Source organism: Petaurus breviceps, unplaced genomic scaffold (assembly GCF_028583685.1).
Source record: "Petaurus breviceps papuanus isolate PSGF00001 unplaced genomic scaffold, PetGlider_PUasm1.0 189, whole genome shotgun sequence".
NCBI lineage: Eukaryota > Metazoa > Chordata > Mammalia > Diprotodontia > Petauridae > Petaurus > Petaurus breviceps.
The window spans coordinates 25,878,463-25,897,227 of record NW_027185809.1 but is presented as its reverse complement, the minus strand read 5'-3'; the positions used below and the strand labels follow the sequence as shown (position 1 = coordinate 25,897,227).

The 18,765-nt window shown below is 39.0% G+C and overlaps 1 protein-coding gene across 1 annotated transcript; it reads left to right on the top strand.

Annotated features, from left to right (window-relative positions):
* The first annotated feature begins 7,322 nt into the window (after positions 1–7,322).
* On the top strand, positions 7,323–9,506 carry LOC138164168 (disintegrin and metalloproteinase domain-containing protein 21-like). The gene has a single exon (XM_069091737.1). It carries the CDS (start codon positions 7,323–7,325, stop codon positions 9,504–9,506), a length of 2,184 nt encoding a protein of 727 aa, XP_068947838.1.
* Positions 9,507–18,765: the final 9,259 nt, after the last annotated feature.

Here is an 18,765-nt window from a genome sequence, read left to right as displayed (position 1 = left end):
CCCAGACCCCTGCAACAACAGTACTGTCCCTCACCAGTGGACAGTATTCATTCTGTCTGCAGGACAGTCTCCAGACCCCTGCAACAACAGTACTGTCCCTCACCAGTGGACAGTATTCACTCTCTGTCTGCAGGACAGTCTCAGGCCTTCTTAACCAAATGCCAGGTTCCAGGACTTCTTCAACAGGACAGTCTTTCACCAGTGGACAAATCTGGCAAAATAACATCAAAACAGACAGACAAAGTACCAGCAAAACAGCCATATCTCCTCAGTCCTTGGCAGCTCAGGGGGCAGGTCTCAAAAGTCCAGGGCAATTCAAAGCGGCCACCAGCAATCTCTTAGTCTCTCTCTCTTCACGAGGTGCTGCTTCCAAAAAGAACTTCCGCCTCTCTCTTGTCTCTCCAAATCTACATCACCAGCTCCTCCCACTTCAGGACTTTCTTTTCACATCAACAAGCCCATCCCACAGGTGGGATTAACAAACTCTGGGTTTTAATACAATCAATTTGAAAACCAAGCCAATGCAGGGGAATCTTTAATTGCCATTACTATCACATATGTACATACACCCATACATACACACACATATATGTGTATAGACAGAGGGCACAAGATGAGTTGAATATGAAGGGATGATATCTAGAAAATAAAACATCCTGGGAGAAAGAGAAGGAGAGGTGGAGTGTAGTAAATGATCTCACATAAAAGAGGCAAGAAAGAACTTTTACAATGGAGGGGAAGAAAGGGAAGGTGAGAGGGTGTGAATGAGCTATACTGTCACTGCATTTGTTTTAAGAAGGGAATAACATACACACTCCATTGGGTATGGAAATCTATCTTGCCCTACAGGAAAACAGCAGGGAAAGGGATAAAAAATGGGGGATAATAGAAGAGACAGCAGATTGGGGGTAGGGATAATCAGAAGCAAACACTTTTGAGGAAGGACAAGTCAAAGGAGAGAATGGAATAAATGGAGGGCAGGGCAGTATGGAGAGAAATATAGTTTGTCTTTCACAACATGACTGTTATGGAAGTGTTTTGCATGACTGCACATATATTACCTATTGAATTGCTTGCTTTCTCAATAAGGATGGGTGGGGAGGGAGGAAGGGAGAGGATGTGGAGCTCAAAGCTTTAAAAATGAATGTTAAAAAAATTTTTTTTGCATGCAACTGGGAAATGAGATATACAGGCAAAGGGGTATAGAAATCTATCTTGCCCTACAGGAAAATAAAAAGGAAGGGGATAAAGGAAGGGAGAGGGTTGATAGAAGGGAGGGCAGAAAGAAGAGGTAATCAGGGCTGTCCTGGAATGGGGGAAGGGAGAGATGGGGAGAAAATTTGGAATTCAAAATCTTGTGGAAGTAAATGTTGAAAACTGAAAATAAATAAATTCTTAAAAATTAGAACTGGGCAAGAGGAAGCTAATGACTTCATAAGACACCAAAAATAATAAAACAAAATCAAAAGAATGAAAAAATAGAAGAGAATATGGAAAACAGATTGAAGAGAGACAGTATAAGAACTGTTGAACTATCTGAAAGCTATGATCAAAAAAGAGCTAGATGCTATACTTCAAGAAATTATTAAGGATAATTGCACTGAAATTTTAGGACTAGAGGGTAAAATAGAAATTCAAAAAATCTAATGATCACTACCTGAAAGAGATCCCAAGATGAAAACTCATGGGAAGATTGTAGGAGAAAATACTACAAGTGACCAAAAGGAAATAATTCAAGTATTATGGAACTACAGTCAGGATAGCACAAGATTTAGTTGCTTCTGCATGAACAGACAAAGGTCATGGAAGATGATATTCCAAAGAACAAAGGAGCTGGGTTTGTAACCAAGAGTTACTTACCCAGAAAAGCTGAGTGTAATCCTGCAAGAAAAAGAAAATATTTAATTAGAATTAAAGGATTTTCAGGCATTCTTGACGAAAAGACCAAAACTGAACAGAAAATTTGACTTACAAGAATCAGAAGATTTTGGAGTGTCAGAATCCACTGGGAGACAGAGTGTGGCAGAATCCAACCCAGGAAAGTGCCCATGTGGGTCAGTGCAGGGGGAGCGTGGAGCAGGTGGGGGCTTCAGCAGCTCAGACCAGAGAGCAGACTACCATAGAGAGAGAAGGAGCCCCAGCTGGTGGACTTACCCACCCCAAGGAAGCAGCCTTATCACTAGCATCTCACCACTGGACAGGAGGATCCATTGGAGCCAGGTAAGAGAGGGCCCTCAGCAGAAACAGCAGCTTCTCCTGGGGCTATCAGGCCCAGCCTGGAAGTTTGGAAATTGCCTGCCTGATCTTCCAGGGGCCAGTATGGCAAAGTGAACTCTGGCTGTTCTGATTCCCCCTCCCTGACCTAGAAAACCTAGAGATAAGTGTCCCACCCAGAGTGAAATCCTGAGATAGTGGAAATACCCTCGGGGTATAACTGAGGCAACAAGGAGTCTGAAGAGAAGAGGGGGAGGGATCCCAACAAGCCCTACCTCACCTGACCAGCAAAAGCCTGTCTGATCAGAAGTCCAGGGGCATAGAGGCAGAAATCTGAAGTGGCCAGACCACCCCTCCTTCACAGAGTACTCTGTGAGCATCAGCATAGCTCAAGGAAAGCACTGAGAGCCCTTGCCTTGGCTTCAATCTAGATACCCAGAGGTACAGCACACAAAATCAACAACCAGGCCCTTAGCTCCCAGCCTGAGAAATTAAGAAATAGGAAATTACAATGGGAAGGAAGGAAACTGAGAAAGAGAAGGGGAAGGCAAGAAAATCGATTAGAGCTTATTATATCGATCAAGAACAACCAAATACAGAGGACAACATGAACTCTATACTCACACCTGAGACCACAGAAGGAAATATGAACTGGTCTCAAGCCCAAGAAGCATTCTTGGAGGAGTTCAAGAAATATTTTAAAGGCCAAATTAGGGAAGTAGAAGACAGATGTAAATCTACAGTGACCAAATTGGAAAAAAAGTCTCACTGAAGAAAATAAATCTTTAAAAAGTAAAATTAGTGAACTAATTGGAGAGAATACCTCCCTAAAAAAAGGACCTTCAAAAACTAACTGAAGAGAATAATTCACTAAAAATTAGAATCAGTCAAATTGAAGCTCAGGACTCTATGATGCACCAAGAGTCAATCAAACAAAACATGAAGATTGAAAAATTGGAAGAAAGTGTAAAATATCTCACTGGAAAAACAACTGATCTAGAGAACAGATCCAGGAGAGATAACTTAAAAATTATTGGTCTACTGGAAAGCCATCATGAAAAAAACAGCCTGCACAACATCCTCCAAGAGATTGTCAAAGAAAACTGTCCTGAAGTCCTAGAATCAGAAGATAAAATAGTTATTGAAAGAATTCAACATACTCCTTCTGAAAGAGATCCCAAATTGAAAACTCCAAGAAATATAGTAGCCAAATTCCAGAATTACAAGATTAAGGAGAAAATACTGCAAGCAGCCAAAAAGAAAAAATTCAAATATTGTGGAACTACAGTCAGGATAACACAGGACCTAGCAGCTTCCACATTAAAAGATTGGAGGGATTGGAATTTGATATTTTGTAGGGCAAAAGAGCTAAGACTGCAACCAAGTTTTAACTACACAGCAAAACTAAGCACAATCTTTCAGGCAAGGAGATGGTCATTTAATGAAATAAGGGACATCCAGACTTTCCTGATGAAAAAGCCAGAGCTCAATGGAAAATTTGATCTCCAGTTACAAGACTCAAGAAAGACATAAAAAGGTAAACAAGGAAAACACACACTCACACATACACACATGCACACACACACACACACTCATGTACACATGCACATAACTTGGGATGCAATAAGACCAAAATGTTTACATCCCTATATGAGAAGCTGATAACTGTCAATATCGAAATTTATATGATTATCATGACCTTTAAAAGGGTTATACATAGATAGAGGGTGTGGGTATAAATGAACTAATCCGATGATAAAGAAAAGTCTCATTAAGGGGATCAAAGGGACTGTAATGGGATAAAAGGAAAAGATGAGACAGAAAAAGGTAAATTATGCCATATGAAGAGGCATAAAAACACACTAGTAGAGGGGAAGGAAAAAGGGAGAGGAACATCATTTGAACATTATTCTCACTGGTTCTGGTTCAAAGAGGGATCAACATAATCAGTTAAGTTTAAGATTCTAATGTGAAAAGACATGAAAACTCATCAAATAGAGGGAAAGGAGGGAGGGAGAGGAGCACTATATGAAATTTACTCTCATTGGTTTGGGGTCTAAGTGAGAATAACATAACTCTGATAAGTATACAAATATATTGTGTCCTATAGGCAGTAGGAGGGTAAGGGGAGGGGATAAAAAGGGGCGGGGATTAGAGGGAAGGGAAATAGTAGTAGGGGGAGAGGGAAGGTAAAGGAGGAGGGGTCACAGGGAGGGAACATTGAGGAAGGGGGTGGTCAAAAGGAAAACCCTTAAGGAGTGGAAGGGAGAAAGAAGAAACAAAAACTTAAGCAGGATAGGGACTAGGATGGAGGGAAAGAGACAGATAGTCATCATTACTCTGAATGTGAATGGGATGAACTCTCCCATAAAACAGAGGCAGATAACAGAATCGATTAAAAACCATAATCTTAGGATATGTTGTCTACAAGAAACACATTTGAAACAAAGGGATACCCACAGGATAAAGATAAAAAGCTGGAGTAGAATATATTATGCCTCAGCTAAAGTAAAAAAAATCAGGAGTAGCAATCCTTATCTCAGATAAAGTAAAAGCAAAAATGGATCTAATTAAAAGAGATAAGGAAGGAAACTATATCCTGCTAAAAGGCACCACTGAGAACGAAGCAATATCACTACTTAACATATATGCACCAAGTGGTATAGCATTCAAATTGATAGAGGAGAAGTTAAGGGAATTAGAGGAAGAAATATATAGCAAAACTATACTAGCAGGGGACCTTAATCTCCCCCTCTCTGAACTTGATAAATCTAACTTCAAAATAAATGAGAAAGAAGTTAAGGAGGCGAATAGAATTTTAGAGAGGCTAGATATGATAGATCTCTGGAGAAAACTGAATGGGGATAAAAAGGAATATACTTTCTCCTCAGCAGTTTATGGCACATACTCAAAAATCGACCATGTACTAGGGCATAAAACCCTCACAATTCAGTGCAGAAAGGCAGAAATATTAAATACATCCTTCTCAGATCATGATGCAATAAAAATTATATGCAATAAAAGGCTTTAGAAAGATAGACTAAAAACTAATTGGAAATTAAACAATTTAATCCTAAAGAATGAGTGGGTCAAACAAGAAATTATAGAAACAATCAGTAATTTCATTCAAGAGAATGATAATAATGAGACAACATACCAAAATTTGTGGGATGCAGCAAAGGCAGTTCTTAGGGGAAGTTTTATATCCCTGAGTGCATACATGGATAAATTAGAGAAAAGGGAGGTCAGTGAATTGGGCATATGATTGAAAAAGCTAGAAAAACTACAAATTGAAAATCTGCAATTAAATAATAAATTAGAAATACTGAAAACCAAAGGAGAGATTAATAAAATTGAAGTTGAGAAAACTATTGAATTAATAAATAAAACTAAGAGCTGGTTTTATAAAAAAAAAAAACAATAAAATGGATAGACCTTTTGTCAAATATGAAAAAAAAAGAAGAAAACCAAATTATGAGTATCAAAAATGATAAGGGTGAATCTACCTCCAATGAAGAGGAAATCAAAACAATAACTAGGAATATTTTTCCCAACTGTATGCATATAAATTTGACAATCTTAGTGAAATGGATGAATATTTACAAAAATACAAGTTGCCCAGATTAACTGAAGAGGAAGTAAATTACTTAAATAACCCCATCTCAGAAAAAGAAATCAAACAAGCCATCAGTGAACTCCCTAGGAAAAAATCTCCAGGGCCAGATGGATTTACTAGTGAATTCTATCAAACATTTAAAGAACAATTGATCCCAAAACTCTACAAACTATTTAGGAAAATTAGTGAAGAAAGAGTCCTACAAAATTCTTTTTATGACACAAATATGGTATTGATACCTAAATCAGGAAGAGATAAAACAGAGAAAGAAAATTATAGACCAATCTCCCTCATGAATACACATGCAAAAATTTTAAATAAAGTATTAGCTAAAAGACTACAGCAACTTATCTCAAGAATAATACACTTTGATCAGGTAGGATTTATTCCAGGAATGCAAGGATGGTTTAATATTAGGAAAACCATCAGCATAATTGATCATATCAAGAATAAAACTAGCAGAAACCAAACGATTATCTCAATAGGTGCAGAAAAGGCTTTTGACAAAATACAACAGCCATACCTATTAAAAACACTAGAAAGTATAGGAATAAACGGAGCCTTCCTTAAAATAATAGGTAGCATCTATTTAAAACCAAGCATTTCCAATAAGATCAGGGGTGAAACAAGGGTGTCCACTATCACCCCTCTTATTCAATCTGGTACGAGAACTGATTGTATACAGCAACAGCAATGTTGTTTGAAGAATAGCTGTTAATGACTAAGCTATTCTGAATATTATAAATATTCAAATCAAATGCAAAGGACATCCAACTCCAGAGAAAGAAATGATAAATGGAAGTATACATAATATGGTTTTACATATATATGTAAAATTACATATTTATCTATATATAATTGTACATATCTATGTCGAATGGAGACCTGTCTCTAAGTGCAGGGTGGGAAGAGTAGTCCGGGGTGGGGAGGGGGGAAGACAGTTTGGAACTTAAAATTTAACAAAAAATAAGTAAGTAAAATTGAATTAAAAAAAGGGAAAGCATGCTGTCCAAATGTGAATCCCCCTCTCAAAACCTCAGATCTTTCATCAGCAAAATCGGTATAATATCTCTGATACCTACTTCATGGGGTGGAATGCTAGTGCACACATTGGAATTACTCTAGGAAAACGCTGTCCAAATTGAACTCTGATTGTTCTTATCGTTAGAGTCATCTTGTGACTCTTTCAGGTCATGCACAAAAGAAGATGGAATCCATGGGGCCCAGTGAGCTTGTTGCTCTGTTTTCCTTCCTCTCGCGCAACAACCCCTTGACCGGTATTAAATAACTGCCTTTAGAGCACGAGTTTTCACCTCGAGACCGGGAGAGGCTTCAGAGACTGCCAACTGAGTCACTCCCGCGTTCAAGGATAAGTGCGGAGGGACCCGTCTCGATCTACCCAACTTCAGCCCTGGTCCTGCTCTGAGTCTTTCGATCTCTTTGTCAGCTGCTTGACAAGCTGTTCTAGGGACCTTTTCCCAGAGGCCCCGCCATGGGGGCAGCTGTACCAGGGTTTACTCCCTTTCTGAGAGTCCCCCTCCTATTGCTTGGGCTAGGTGCGCTCTTGGCCCCCACCAGCTGCCTCGACATGTCCCTCCAGTATCCTCCAGTGTCAGCTGAGCTAGTAATCCCCAAGGAAATAAATCCTCCGACGTGGGACTCGAAGATGTTGGGGCAGGTCTCTTACAGCTTGCACATCACAGGCAAAAAACACATCGTGCACCTACTACCCAAGAAAATGCTGTTACCCCGGCACCTGCCTGTGTTCACCTACGTAGCCCAGGATGCCCGGCAGGAGGAGGATCCCTTCTTCCGAAATGACTGCTACTACTATGGCTACATGGAAGGGATCCCCAAGTCCTTGGCTGCCCTCAGTACCTGCTTGGGTGGGCTCTGGGGGATACTTCAGGTAAAAGAGAAACATTATCAAATCCAACCCGTTCCGACTTCCTCCACCTTTGAACATCATCTCTATCCAATAGCAAACAGCGGTCCTTCTAATCTGACCCGCGCTTTAGCTAGAGAGGAGATACATGAGGACTTCTTCCAGGGCCAGGAGGCCCCATCATCCTCACGCACAGCCACTTTTGATGATGTCCATTTGCGGAGGCAGAAGGTGGAGATTGGAGTTGTGGTAAGCAAGTTGGTGTACGAATCCTGGAACAACAATAAAACCATGGTGCTACAGGACATACTGTTCACACTCAACCTGGTGGACACACTTTTTATGCAGATCAAGGCCCACGCCTCTTTATCCTCTCTGGAATTCTGGACCAATCCTAGCCCTGTGAGTATCATCCAGAAGCTGCAAAATCTTCTTAATAATTTTGCCGAACCGGAAAATAGGAGCCTCGGGGAGCAGCAACTTTGCGATTTCGTTAAGCTCTTCCAGCAGCATAGTTTATACCCTGTCTTTGGAACAGACCGCAGAACTGCAAAATGCAACCCTTATCCGAGTTTGGCTATTAAAGCTTACCGTGGAGCCCACTTGATCTTTTTTTCTGTCCTTGTTTCCTGTGAAATGGAGCATGACTTAGGAAAGCCCAGTGATGAGAGAAACTTGCAGGGTCAAAGGAAACCCTGCATCTTGGCAAGTAGGGCCCAAACCTCTGGTTCCTTCAAAAGCAGTTGTATTTCCAATAGTCGCCAGGCTTCAGTGGGCAGTGGTGGGACCTCTAAGGAGAAGATGGAAGAGCAGAAATGTGGAAATAAAGTTATGGAGGAAGGAGATGAATGTGATTGTGGTTCCGAGACAGAATGTAGAAAAAATCCCTGTTGCCACCAAAGCTGTACTCTCTCCGAAGGTGCCAAATGTAGCACTGGACTTTGCTGTAAAGATTCTAAGATTCTCCCAACTGGAAGGGTCTGTCGAGTACAGGCCAATGAGTGTGACCTCCCCGAGTTCTGCAATGGGACCTCAGGGTTTTGCCCAGATGACACATATAAACAAGACGGTACACCATGCAGTGGGAAAGGATACTGTTACAAGAAAAGGTGTGGAAGCCATCTTCAGCAGTGCCAGGCTCTATTTGGGCAACAAGCTGAGAATGCTCCCCCCCAATGTTATAAGGAAGTGAATAGTCGAGGTGATCGGTTTGGTAACTGTGGTCTTGAGCAATTTTCCTTTTTCAAAGGCTGTAATACCCAAAATGTCTTATGTGGAAGACTGCAATGTGTCAATATTGACACCATTCCTCAGGTACCTCACTATTACACCCTAATTCAAACTTACTTAAAAGAAATGCTTGAAAAGGAAGGTCTCTTGTGCTGGGGAACAGCTTTTAACAAGACTGCAAAGGAGAAGGGTTTGATTGATCTTGGAGCTGTGGAAGATGGCAGCTCATGCGGGGAAAACATGATGTGTGTTAACAAGACCTGCATCAATGTCTCCAGCATCCACCAGCAGTGTGTCCCAGAGCAGTGCAACTATCGAGGTGTGTGCAACAACAGAGGGAACTGCTACTGCGATTTTGGATGGGCCCCTCCTTTCTGTCAGGATCCTGGCTATGGAGGAAGCAGTGATAGTGGACCAACAGTAGATCTCCGGAGTGAGACGAACCCGAGTTTCCTATCCTGGAGGACCTATTTAATTTGGGGTAGTATTTGCTCAAGCTTTGTAATGCTTAAATGGGCTGTGATAGTGCTGTATAAAAAGAGAAAATGGAAAAAATCTTAGGGATAAAACTATGTAAGCAATCAAAGCAGGCTAGTCCAAGATGGCATAAAAGACCCAGTCCAATATTTCAGAAAGCCAGCCCCTCAAGTGAGACTTCAAGGTTAGTCTACCATTCATTAGAATTCTAACAATACTACTTCATGAAGGTATTGGAAGATTTTAGCACTGCTCTCCTCATTGTCCTGCTAGAGCACTTTGTTTCTCAAAGGCTGCAAGAATATTGTACCATTTAACCCATATTATTTTTTCCTTTCTCTGCTTTCTGCTTGAAAAATAAATGTGCTTTTTATCTTGGAATCCAATGGAAATCATGTTTCATTTTGTTTTTAATTTGATTTCTTTTGTTTTAAGATTCACTTTCAAATTTATTATCTCCAACCCAGCAACCATAAGCCATACTTTGTAACAAAAACAGTGAAGCCTTCCGATATTACTACTCTAACTAGTGTTAGCAGTCTTGACTGTGGTCATGGGACACCTGATCCAGGATGCATTCCAAATCTCTTACCAGTGTCTCCAGCTCTTGTATAAGTGCAACATTTTATATACATACACAACTCCATCAACAATGCATTAGTGTTCCAATTTTTCCACATACTCTCCAGCATTTATCATTTTCCTGTTTTGTCATCTTAGCCAATCTGGCTGGTGAGATGTGGTACCTCAGAGTTGTTTTGATATGCATTTCTCTAATCAATAGTTATTTAGAGCATTTTTTCGTATACTTGTAGATATTTTTAATTTCTTCCTCTGAAAACTGCCTGTTCATATCCTTTGACCATTTATCAATTGGGGAATGACTTGTATTCTTATAGATTTGACTCAATTCTTTGTATATTTTAGAAATGAGGCCTTTATCAGACACTGGTTGTAAAAATTCTTTCCCAGTTTTCCACTTCCCTCTTACTCTTCATTACATTGGCTTTGTTTGTACAGAAGCTTTTCAATTTAATGTAATCAAAATTATCCATTTTGCATTTTATAATGCTCTCTATGTCTTGTTTCATCATAAAATCTTCCCTTCTCCATAAATCTGACAGGTAAACTACTCCTTGCTCTCCCAGACTGCTTACAGTATCAGTCTTTACACCTAGATCATGCACTCATTTAGACTTGTTTTTGGTATACAGTGTTAGATAATTTTCTATGCCCAGTTTCTGTCATACTATATTCCAGTTTTCCCAGCAGTTTTTGTCAAATAATGAGTTCTTGTCCCCAAAACTTGAGTCTTTGGGTTTATCAAACAGTAGGTTACTATAGTCATTGACTGCTGAGTCTCATGTACACCAATCTATTCCATTGATCCACTATTCTATTCCTCAGCCAGTACCAAGAAGTTTTAATGACTGCTGCTTTATAATGCATATTAAAATCTGGTATAGCTAGGCCACCTTCCCTAGCATTTCTTTTCATTAATTCCCTTGCTATTCTGGACCTTTTGTTCTTCCAAATGAATTTTGTTACCATTTTTTCTAGTGCTATAAAGCAATTTTTTGGTAAATTGATTGGTATAGCACTAGATATGTAATTTAATTTAGATATAATTGTCCTTTTTATTATATTAGCTCTACCCAGCAATGAGCAGCTGATTCTTTTCCAATTAGTTAGATCTGACTTTATTTGTGTGAAGAGTGTTTTGTAATTGTGTTCATATAGGTCCTGGGTTTGTTTTGACAGGTCGATTCCCAAATATTTTATATTGTCTATAATAACTTCAAATGGGATTTCTCTCTCTATTTCTTGCTGTTGGATTTCATTAGAAATATATAGAAATGCTGAGGATTTATGTAGGTTTATTTTATATCCTGCAACTTTGCCAAATTTATTTATTATCTCAAGTAGTTTTTTAGTTGATTCCTAGGATTCTCTAAATATATCATCATATCATTTGCAAAGAGTGATAGCTTAGTCTCTTCTTTGCCTAATTTGAATCCTTCAATTTCTTTTCCTTCTGTTATTGTTACTGGTAACATTTCTAGTACCAAATTGAATAAGAGGGGTGATAGTGCACACCCTTGTTTCACCCCTGATCTTATTGGAAATGCTTCTAGCTTATCCCCATTACATGTAATACTTGCTGATGGTTTTAGATAGATACTGCTTATTATTTTAAGGAAGACTCCATTTATTCCTATACTGTCTAATGTTTTTAGTAGGAATGAGTGTTGTATTTTGTCAAAAGCCTTTTCTGCATCTTTTGAGATAATCATATGGTTTATGCTAGTTTTGTTGTTGATGTGATCAATTATAACGATAGTTTTCTTAATATTGAACCATCTTTGCATTCCTGGAATAAATCCTACCTAATCAAAGTGTATTATTCTCATGATAAGTTGCTATAGTCTTTTTGCTAATATTTTATTTAAAAATTTTGCATTTATATTCATGAGGGAAATTGGTCTATAATTTTCTTTCTCCATTTTGTCTCTTCTTGATTTAGGTATCAATACCATATTTGTGTCATAAAAAGAATTTGGTAGGACTCCACCAATTTTCCCAAATAGTTTGTGAAGTATTAGAATCAATTGTTTTTTAAATGTTTGGTAGAATTCACTAGTAAATTCATCTGGCCCTGGAGATTTTTTCCTAGGGAGTTCGTTGATGGCTTTTTCAATTTCTTTTTCTGAGATGGGGATATTTTAAGTGATTTACTTCCTCTTCAGTTAATCTGGGCAATTTATATTTTTGTAAATAGTCATTCATTTCACTAAGATTGTCAAATTTATGTGCATACAATTGGGAAAAATAATTCCTAAATATTGTTTTAATTTCCTCTTCATTGGAAGTAGATTCACCCTCTTCATTTTTAATATTTGTAATTTGGTTTTCTTCTTTCTTTTTTTTTTATCATTTTGACTAAAGAATTATCAATTTTATTGTTTTTTTCCATAAAGCCAGCTCTTAGCTTTATTTATTAATTCAATTGTTTACTTAATTCCACTTTTATTAATCTCTCCTTTGGTTTTCATTATTTCTAATTTAGTATTTAATTGAGGATTTTCAATTTGTTCTTTTTCTAGCTTTTTCAGTAGCACGTCCAGTTTATTGATCTCTATTTTATTCATGTATGCGTTCAGGGATATAAAACTTCCCCTAAGAACTGCTTTTGCTGCATCCCACAAGTTTTGGTATGTTGTCTTATTATTGTCATTCTCTTGAATCCAGTTACTGATTATTTTTATAATTTCTTGTTTGACCCACTCATTCTTTAGGATTAAATTATTTAGTTTCCAGTTAGTTTTTAGTCTATTTTTCCATGGCCCTTTCCTGATTTAATAAAAGCTATTGTTCTGTAAAACTTGGACTCAGTCAAAAACTTCACCCAAGGACCTAGAAGAGCACATGTGGCTCGAGGCTGCAGATTCTCCACACCTGAGTTAGGCAAGGTGAAAAAGAACTGAACTTGGAATCAGAAAGAGCTGAGTTCAAATCTTGCCTTAGACACTCATGAGCCGTGTGACTCTGGTCAAGTCACAGAGTTGTTGTGAAGATCAAATGACATAACATACACAATACTTTATAAACCTTTAAAATGCTGTTTATACATAAGTTATAATTGTTAAAAGTTTTTATCCATGGTAGTTCTGAAGTGGACAACTGAGAAACAGGACAGCAAAGCCAATTATAATTTGATAGGAGTGTTTATTAACTAGCTGGTGACTGCCTCCCCAATAGGGAAGACAGCATTGAGTCTTTTGAAAGGTATACTTTTATAGAGCTAGGTGTTGCTAATCAACGAAATGTGGTTCCAAATGGGAGTACCATTTCTAGTAAAGTCTTGGGTATCTAACAAGAACAGACTTGTATCTGGGGTATGTTTCTAGCAACACAGGTAAAAAGTTCCTTCACTATTGTGGCCTATTAGGTGATTTCCAGGGACCATGGTAGGGGTCCCTTCTGGCAGGGGGCTTTGGTGTATAATTTCTTTTTTTTTTTTTCCAAATGCTTTATTAACTTCTGGTTTACATCATTCATTTCTGCCAGATTTTGAGTTACAAATTTTCTCCCCATTTTCCCCCTATCGACTCCCCCCCCAAATAGCAGTCTGACAGGATGTCCCCTCCTCCAATCTGCTTTCTCCCATATTTTTTCCCATACCCCTTTCGATTTTTCCAGTGGATCTCTATGCCCCAGTGCCTGTATATCTTATTTCCCAATTACATGTAAAATAGTATTGATAATAGTATACACACACACACACACATATACATACATATTTAAATATTTGATTTTAAAACTTTGAATTCCAGATTCATTCCCTTCCTCCCTTGTCACTCATCCTTACTGGGAAGATAAGCAGTTCATTATAGGATGTATATGTGTGGATAATGCAAAACAATAACATAGTAGATGTATTGTAAAAGACTGACTATATTTCCCTCCCTCCTATCCCACCTCCCACTTGCTCTATTCTCTACTTTAATCCCATCCCTTTTCAAAAGTAGGTGCTTCCAACTTCCCTCCCCCCCAGCCTGCCCTCCCTTCCATCATCCCCCCTCTCATCCCCTTACCCCCCTACTCTCCTGTAGGGTGAGATACCCTATTTAGAGTGTATTTCATTCCCTCCTCAAGCCAAATTCAATGTGAATAAGGTTGACCCATTCCCTTTTGCCTTCCTATTCTTCCCCTCCATTGTAACCATTTTCCCTTGCCGCTTCTGTATGAGATAGTTTACCCCATTCTGTCTCTCCCCATCTTCTCTCATTATATTCCTCTCTCACCTCTTAATTTCACCTTTTAAGTATCATCCCTTCCTGTTAAATTGGACCTGTGCCCTCTATCTATGTATACCTGTAAGCATATATACACACATTCACATATGTATTCATATGCCCATATACCCTCATATAAGGACACACACACATATATGTATATATATACATGTATATATGTATATATGTATACACACACATATATTTCTATTCCCTTCAACTACTGAGAAAAGTTTCATAAGTTACAATCATTGTTTTTCCATGTAGGAATGTTAATAGTTCAACTTTGATAAGTTCCTTATGATTTCTTTTCCCTCTTTACCTTCTCATGCTTCTCTTGCTTCTTGTATCTGAATGTCAAATTTTCTGTTCAACTCTGGTTTTTTCAGCAAGGATGCTTGAAAGTCCTTTATTCCACTGAATGACCATATTTTCCCCTGAAACATGATACTCAGTTTTTCTGGGTAGGTGATTCTTGGTTTTAATCCCAGCTCCTTTGTCCTCCAGAATATCATATTCCAAGCCCTCCGATTCCTCAGTGTAGAAGCTGCCAGATCCTGGGTTATCCTGATTGTGTTTCCACAATATTCAAATGGTTTTTTTCCTGGCTGCTTGTAATATTCTCTCCTTAATCTGGGAATTCTGGAACCTGGCTATAATATTCCTAGAAGTTTTCTTTTTGGGATCTTTTTCAGCAGGTGATGGGTGGATTCTTTCAACCTCTATTTTGCCCTCTGATTCTAAAACATCAGGGCAGTTTTCTTTGAGAACTTCCTGGAGGATGATTTCTAGGTTCTTGCTTTGATCATGGCTTTCAGATAGTCCAATAATTTTAAAATTATCTCTCCTGGATCTATTTTCCAGGTCAGTGGTTTTTCCCATGAGATATTTCACATTGCCTTCTATTCTTTTATTTGTTTGTATCTGTTTAACAGCATCTTGATTTCTCATAAAGTCATTAGCTTCCATTTGCTGCAGTCTAATTCTGAAGCCATGATTCTCCTCAATGAGCTTTTGAGATTCTTTTTCCATCTGGCAAATTTGACTTTTTAAGGCATTCTTCTCCTCATTGCCTTTTTGAGCCTCTTTTGCCATTTGAGTCAGTCTGTTTTTTAAAGTGTTATTTTCCTCAGTCAGGCTGTTGACTCTCATTTCATAATTTTCTTGCATTGTTCTCATTGCTCTTCCCAATTTTTCTTCCACTTCTCTTATCTGCTTTTTAAGGTCCTCTATGGCCTGTAACCAGCTTGTATTTTCCTTTGAAGCTTTTCTTCCTCCTGTTCCATGCTTTGCTCCTTTTTGTCCCCAAAATAGGAGTGTAAATTTGGAATCTTCTGTTTGCTTTGTTTCCTTTGCCTGCTCATTTTGCCACTCAATTACTTGACTTTTGGGCTTTTTGCCACAGTAGGACTGCCACCAGACAAGGGAGCTTTCATCCCAAATGCTGGGGTTTTCTCAGCTGCCGGAGGTATTAGATGGGTGCCCTCGCTGAAGCCTCCACATGCTCTGGCAAGCTGGACACACACCCCAGGACCTCTACCCTAGACTTCAATCCAGATCCAAGCAAGAGTGATTACTCCTCAGACTGGTGCTTGGTCCCCCTATACTCTGCAGGCCAGGAGCTGAAGCCACCGCGTGGCACTGGCTGGCTGTGCTAGGTCTCAGCGGTTTCTCTCCCCCGGGGCAAAAGCCACGCACTCCCACTTACTGGTTCCAAAGTCCAAACTGCACTGACCTTTCACTTTGTCCTTTGCATCTGTGTGTTGATAAATCTGGAAATGGCCACAGCTGCTGCTCATCTGGAGTCCCTCTGGCCAAGGCTGGTCAGGCCTGCCCTGGGGCTAAAGCCTGGGTGTGGGGCTGGGCTTGGCTCCCAGAGCACTTAGCTGGATTCCTGCCGGCCTGCAGGGCTGAATTCAGCGGAAGGTTAGCTTCTCTATGTCATTTTGTGGGTTCTGCAGCTCCAAAGTTTGTTTAGAGTCCCCTTTTTACATGGATTGGGGAAGGTAGAAGCCGGAGCTGCGGGAAGGTCATGCTTCTGTGGTGTATAATTTCTGCTGGGCACTTCAGTTCAAGGCAGTGGTAGGCTTGTCTGTACCCAAGATTGCAGAATACAGCTTGACCTTATGGTGGCAATATAATGTCAAGTTTTTTCCCCTCTCAAAATACTCAAGGGAGCTGACTGGACTATGAAAAGTGGGCTTTCACACCATAATTTCCTCCCCTCACCAACCCTCAACCCCTGCTTTTGTCATGCCATAGAGAAAGTGCCTGGAAGGGTCGTTGGCATCATACAACTGCTATTTTCTGTCTTTCTTTCTGTTTTCTTTGGTTTCTTCCTCCTTTCCACTTCTTTTCTTTGCTCCATCTGTTTTCTCTAACTTTTCTATTAAGGAAGTAAATGTTTATTGAGCAACTTCTGGTACTGTAGCTGTAATGCCAATGCAATTCTCATAGCAGTTGCTATGAATATGCATGAGTAGTTCAAGGTTAGAGTCACAAAATATAATAAACTCTCTTCCTCAAAGACAAAACCAAAATATTTATTTGGAACATCATTAGGCTACCAGGAAGTAGGACTTAGCAAGGTACTAATGTCTAATCCAGGGACTGCCAACGTCTTAAGCTTTCTTTCTGTAAGGCCTTGTAATGGGAGTGGGAATTTGAAGACCTTCCCTGCTTTGAAAGTAAACTCTGCCCACTAACAGACCAAATACAGTAACATGGAGCCTGAGTGGGAGGAGCTTGCTAAAGGAAAGCAGAGCCACAGGAAGCTGGTAGTCAGAGCTAGTAAGGTGGAAGAGAGAGGTGCTCAGGCAAGGAGATAGAGAGGTTTGCGAATAAATATTGATCTTATATTGTTTTGTGGGAAGGCTGAAGGATGCTGTGGCTCTCAGTGTTATTATGGCTTCTTAATATCTTTGGTACTATGATGGAATTGTCTTACTGGTTTTAGGATTCGGTTTTCTAGTGTCTAAAGAAATGTTTCATTTCTGTCCTTTATATGGAGAGTTTGGTATATTTTTCGATATAACATCATGTGATATTTATAGTCACGGTCTTTATTGTGATTGTGGGAGCTGTAAATCAATATTTACAAGCACAAAAAAATTCTCCTGGACAAAATCCTCCCTCCCCCACTCACAGGTTGCTTCTCTCTCTCTGCTCTGCCTCAATCATCCTCTGCTTATGCTCTCTCTCCTTCTGTCTGTCTCTGTCTGTCTCTGTCTCTGTCTCTCTCTCTCTGTCTCTCTCTGTCTCTGTCTCTCTCTCTGTCTCTCTGTCTCTCTCTCTCTGTCTCTCTGTCTCTGTCTCTGTTTCTGTCTCTCTGTCTCTGTCTCTGTTTCTGTCTGTCTGTCTGTCTGTCTCTCTCTCTCTCTCTCTCTCTCTCTCTCTCTCTCTTTCTCTTTCTCTCTCTCTCTGTCTCTCTCCCCCTACTTCCTTGGGCAAGCTCCTCCCACATTGGACTCCATGTGACCCATGTTCCATGTGGTCACAAGCTGCAAAAAATATTAGAATTAAAAGATTGAAAAAAATAGGAGAAAATATAAGATATCTAATTTTTTAAAAACCCTGGAAACAGGTTGAGATGAGAATTTGAGAATTACTGAAAACTGATTTAAAAAAAGTTTGGACACTATATTTTAAGAAATCATAAATAAAAACTGCCTAGACTGATTAGAACCACAGGGTTATCTAAAGATAGATCTATCCATAGAGAAAAAGAATTCCCTGATCACTTCCTGAATAGAACCACAAAAGGAAAAGACAAGTTAATATCATAGCCAAAATCCAGAGCTCCCCCATTAAAGAAAAATACTGCAAATATCCTTTAAAAACAAACAAACAAACAAAAAAGTTTAAATACCAAGGAACTACAGTTAGGATCACATAAAACTTTGCTGTCATACAGTTGTTTTCAGTAATATCCAACTCTCTGTGACTGCATTTGGGATTTTCTTTGCAAAGATACTGGAATGTTTTGCCATTTCCTTCTACAACTCATTTTATAGATGAAGAAACTGATGCAAACAGAGCTAAGTTTTGATTTGAGGTCAGATTTGAACTCAGGAAGATGAGTCTTCTCGACTCTAGGTCAGCTGCCTCACATAAGACCTCACGGTACCTAAAAACAAGAGAAGATATCAGAATATGGTATTCCAAAAGACAAAAGGTATATAGGCTTAGAACCAAGACTAATTTACCCTGCAAAGCTGAATATAATCCAGCAGGGGTTGAGGGGGAAAGGGAAATGTACCTTTAGTGGAATAGAAGATTTTCAAACAATTCTGATGAACAAAATCATAGAGACAATAGACAATTTCATAAAAGGAAATGAAAACAATGACACAATTTACCAAAATTTATCGGATACAGCCAAAGCAGTACAGGAAAAAATATATCTCTAATTGTCTATATAAATAAAACAGAGAGAAAGCAAATCAATGAATTGGGCATGCAACTAAAAAAAAAAATTAGAAATAGAACAAACTAAAAATCCCTAATTAAGCACCAAATTGGAAATCCTGAAAATCAAAGGAGAGATT

What these genes read in the sequence shown, in the direction of transcription:
- LOC138164168 (XM_069091737.1), top strand. Translation starts at nt 7,323, where the DNA reads ATGGGGGCAGCTGTACCAGGGTTTACTCCCTTTCTGAGAGTCCCCCTC.